This window comes from Eimeria mitis, genomic scaffold (assembly GCF_000499745.2).
Source record: "Eimeria mitis Houghton genomic scaffold, Emh_scaff1444, whole genome shotgun sequence".
Lineage (NCBI taxonomy): Eukaryota > Apicomplexa > Conoidasida > Eucoccidiorida > Eimeriidae > Eimeria > Eimeria mitis.
This window is the reverse complement of record NW_013569268.1, coordinates 4,871-7,442: the sequence shown is the minus strand read 5'-3', so window position 1 is coordinate 7,442 and position 2,572 is coordinate 4,871. Positions and strand designations below refer to the sequence as shown.

The 2,572-nt window shown below is 49.4% G+C and overlaps 2 protein-coding genes across 2 annotated transcripts in view; one reads left to right on the top strand and one right to left on the bottom strand.

The window, feature by feature from the left end:
• Positions 1-32: 32 nt before the first annotated feature.
• EMH_0037150 (Sodium-and chloride-dependent GABA transporter 3,related, related) lies at positions 33-1,074 on the top strand (the record flags this gene model as incomplete). Its single annotated transcript, XM_013495154.1, has 4 exons — positions 33-54; positions 238-359; positions 582-933; positions 1,064-1,074. 4 exons carry the CDS (start codon positions 33-35, stop codon positions 1,072-1,074), a joined length of 507 nt encoding a protein of 168 aa, XP_013350608.1.
• A 1,028-nt stretch (positions 1,075-2,102) lies between these two features.
• EMH_0037140 (integral membrane protein, putative) overlaps positions 2,103-2,572 on the bottom strand; it is a gene marked incomplete at both ends in the record, with an annotated part of 3,007 nt that continues 2,537 nt past the window's right edge. Inside the window, 2 exons of the mRNA XM_013495153.1 lie at positions 2,103-2,123; positions 2,329-2,430. Of these exons, the coding sequence (XP_013350607.1) occupies positions 2,103-2,123; positions 2,329-2,430 (123 nt within the window). The remainder of the gene's footprint in view (positions 2,124-2,328; positions 2,431-2,572) is intronic.

The window sequence follows — 2,572 nt, the reverse complement described above, 5'->3', positions numbered from 1 at the left end:
GTGTGTGCATCAAGCATTTGGTACCTTTCGTCATGCTTGTAACAATATCTGATGGTAAGGAACAATGCACAGATAATCACAGCTCTTCCCTTGCTGCAGCAGATTGCTTTGCATGAAACGTTTGCTTCTGAGGGTACCCGTTGCAAAAACTTTCTTGTGGTTATTGCCGGGGTGGTGTAAGCTTTTCACGCAATCCCAACGCCGCTTTTTTTTCCTGTTGTGTCTTCGTTGTTTCAGCATGGCACCGCTTTGACCTGCATTGGGATTCAATGAAGCGGTCTCCCAACATGAGGAATTTCGGTGCCGCTTTGCTCGGAATGGCCGCTTGCTTCCTCGTATTAACACCTCTGATACCCAAAGTCCGGTTGTTTCAGATACTAAATAGTTTAGTTTTCATTTGCCCCCGAGTGTTGATATTTTCCTCCTTCACGCAACAACCCAAATACCTCTGTCGTTGTATTCACTCGTGCGGCTGTCACCAAGTACCTGCGGTGTGCGGTCAATCATCCAGATGCCGGCCTGCTGTTTTGTTCTCGAAGGTTGAGATGTTTTGATGGCTTATTGTGTGGTGATGAACGCAGGTCCGCGACTGGGTGAGGCCAGTTGCAGAGGACTACATGTCAACATTGGCGTTCCCAAGCCACCCCTTCGTGCCGTGGCGCCGGATGTCCTTCTTGTCACTGATGCCGACACTATTTCGCGAACATCTCGCGCGTTCAAAAGAACCCTCGGCTACTGTCAAGAGCCTCATGCTCGAGTACAAGAAGCAGAGGCTACCCTTCATGACCTCCTTCCCTGCAGAAGGCGGAGCTGCCATTTCAGAAATGGAATTGGCGCTACAGCAGCCGCGCCTCCGTGATAGGAGCTTAGATCTTCAGCCAAGGCAGCAGCAAACACAGCAGCTGTCCTTCGGCAGCAAGAACTCAGACGACAGTAAGCACCTAACATGGGGGTTCATCAGCACACAAAGCAACGGACGCAGCACGGCACACATTCTGCTCGTGCTGCCGCTTTCCCTTTACTATGCAGAGTTGAGCTGTAGTTTTGTGTGTGTGGCTTTTAGGGGATCTGTGAGGCGTTGAGTTTGAGAGAGTTTGAGAGATGCTCTTGCTCTCCTTCGAAAGCGATTTAATATGTCGGCCACGCCACTGAGAGCTGCACCGAGGGTTTCGCTTCAAATATTCAGCTTTCGCAGTGCCAGCACTAACTGGCGCGCGTGCTACACATGCAGTGTTTCAGATTCCTGAAATAGAGATGAGTTTCGCGGGGGGTTCCTCCTAGGCATTCAGCACCAGACACCACCATTTGTTCGCCTTTAGCGTATTCTCCCCTCTGATGATGCAGCCACGAAGCGCATATGATGATGATGCTTGCACAATAATAAACCCCTCGCGAGTATCCAGAGCCCTCAACAGCAGACTCTCAGCTCAGTTATTATTTATGTTTGAAGACGCTGCACACTGCTGCAGTGCTGTTCGACTGGGAAATTTGTTTTTTCCTTTCTTCTAAATCGAGACAGATGTGCATTCGCATGGTGTGAACAATGTGAAATTCTAAAATATATGGACAGCTAGAAAATATCAAGGAGAACACCTCCTGAATGAAAGAAACTAGAGTAGAGGTTCCTTTGTAGTTTTAAGCAAAATGCCGCCCAGCAATAGCTTTCGCCAACATAAGGAGGGGTGGCGGCCAGCATTAAAGGATAAAGGGGAACCCGGTTGAGTCCCGCGCGCCAAGTTGCTTTTGTGCGTGCATGCAGCTTCTGTGCTGCTGTAGAGTGCAAACTGCTGTAGAATGTATGCTGCTGCATAGCTGCGCAGCAGCATTAAGGCGGCGTCTGTCTCTGGTGGCGTGGTCGCAGCCATAGACTGCGAAAAAGCCTCCCCTTCCGTCACTGCCGATGAAACGGCCTCTTACCAGATAGCCGATGGAAACCCGCAAAGCAGTCACTAGTGTACTTCTACGGGACAGCAAGCGATGTGAATTAAATGCAGTTCTGTCTAAGCTGATTATTATATTGTAAGCACCAGTTCCCGTCTAAACGGGTGCTGTCGTAGACACCTGTTTCTGTCGGTAGACGGTGATGGGGAGCATTCACTGTGTTACAAGGTGCCAACAACATCCTACGCGCAAACATAAACAAAGCAACTTTCATTTGACTCAATACACGCCACAGAAGGCAGCAGGCGGTATCAACAAGGCGCAAACGGCGCAAACGAAAATGAAGATGCAAACATATCACGCACGATGAAATTCTACAGCATGTGCTGTGCTTCAGCGCAATCAACATAATATTCTCGTATCGCGGTATCGAACGTGTTGGCTTACCTCTAGAGCTGCTCCAACTGCGTATGCAACAGCTCCTGCACACGTTCCGTTTATTGTCATTAAAAGCCCTGATTTCAGCGGACTCTGGTTAACGAAACGACCCTGCAAAGGCAAAACAACAAAGGCCGAACACTGCAGCAATCGGCTCGAAAACATACACTGCCGGAACCTGATCCTCATCGTCTGGCGTTGTGAACGAACGTTAACGAAACGCAGTCGGCGCAGACGCACGAAAATAGCGTTT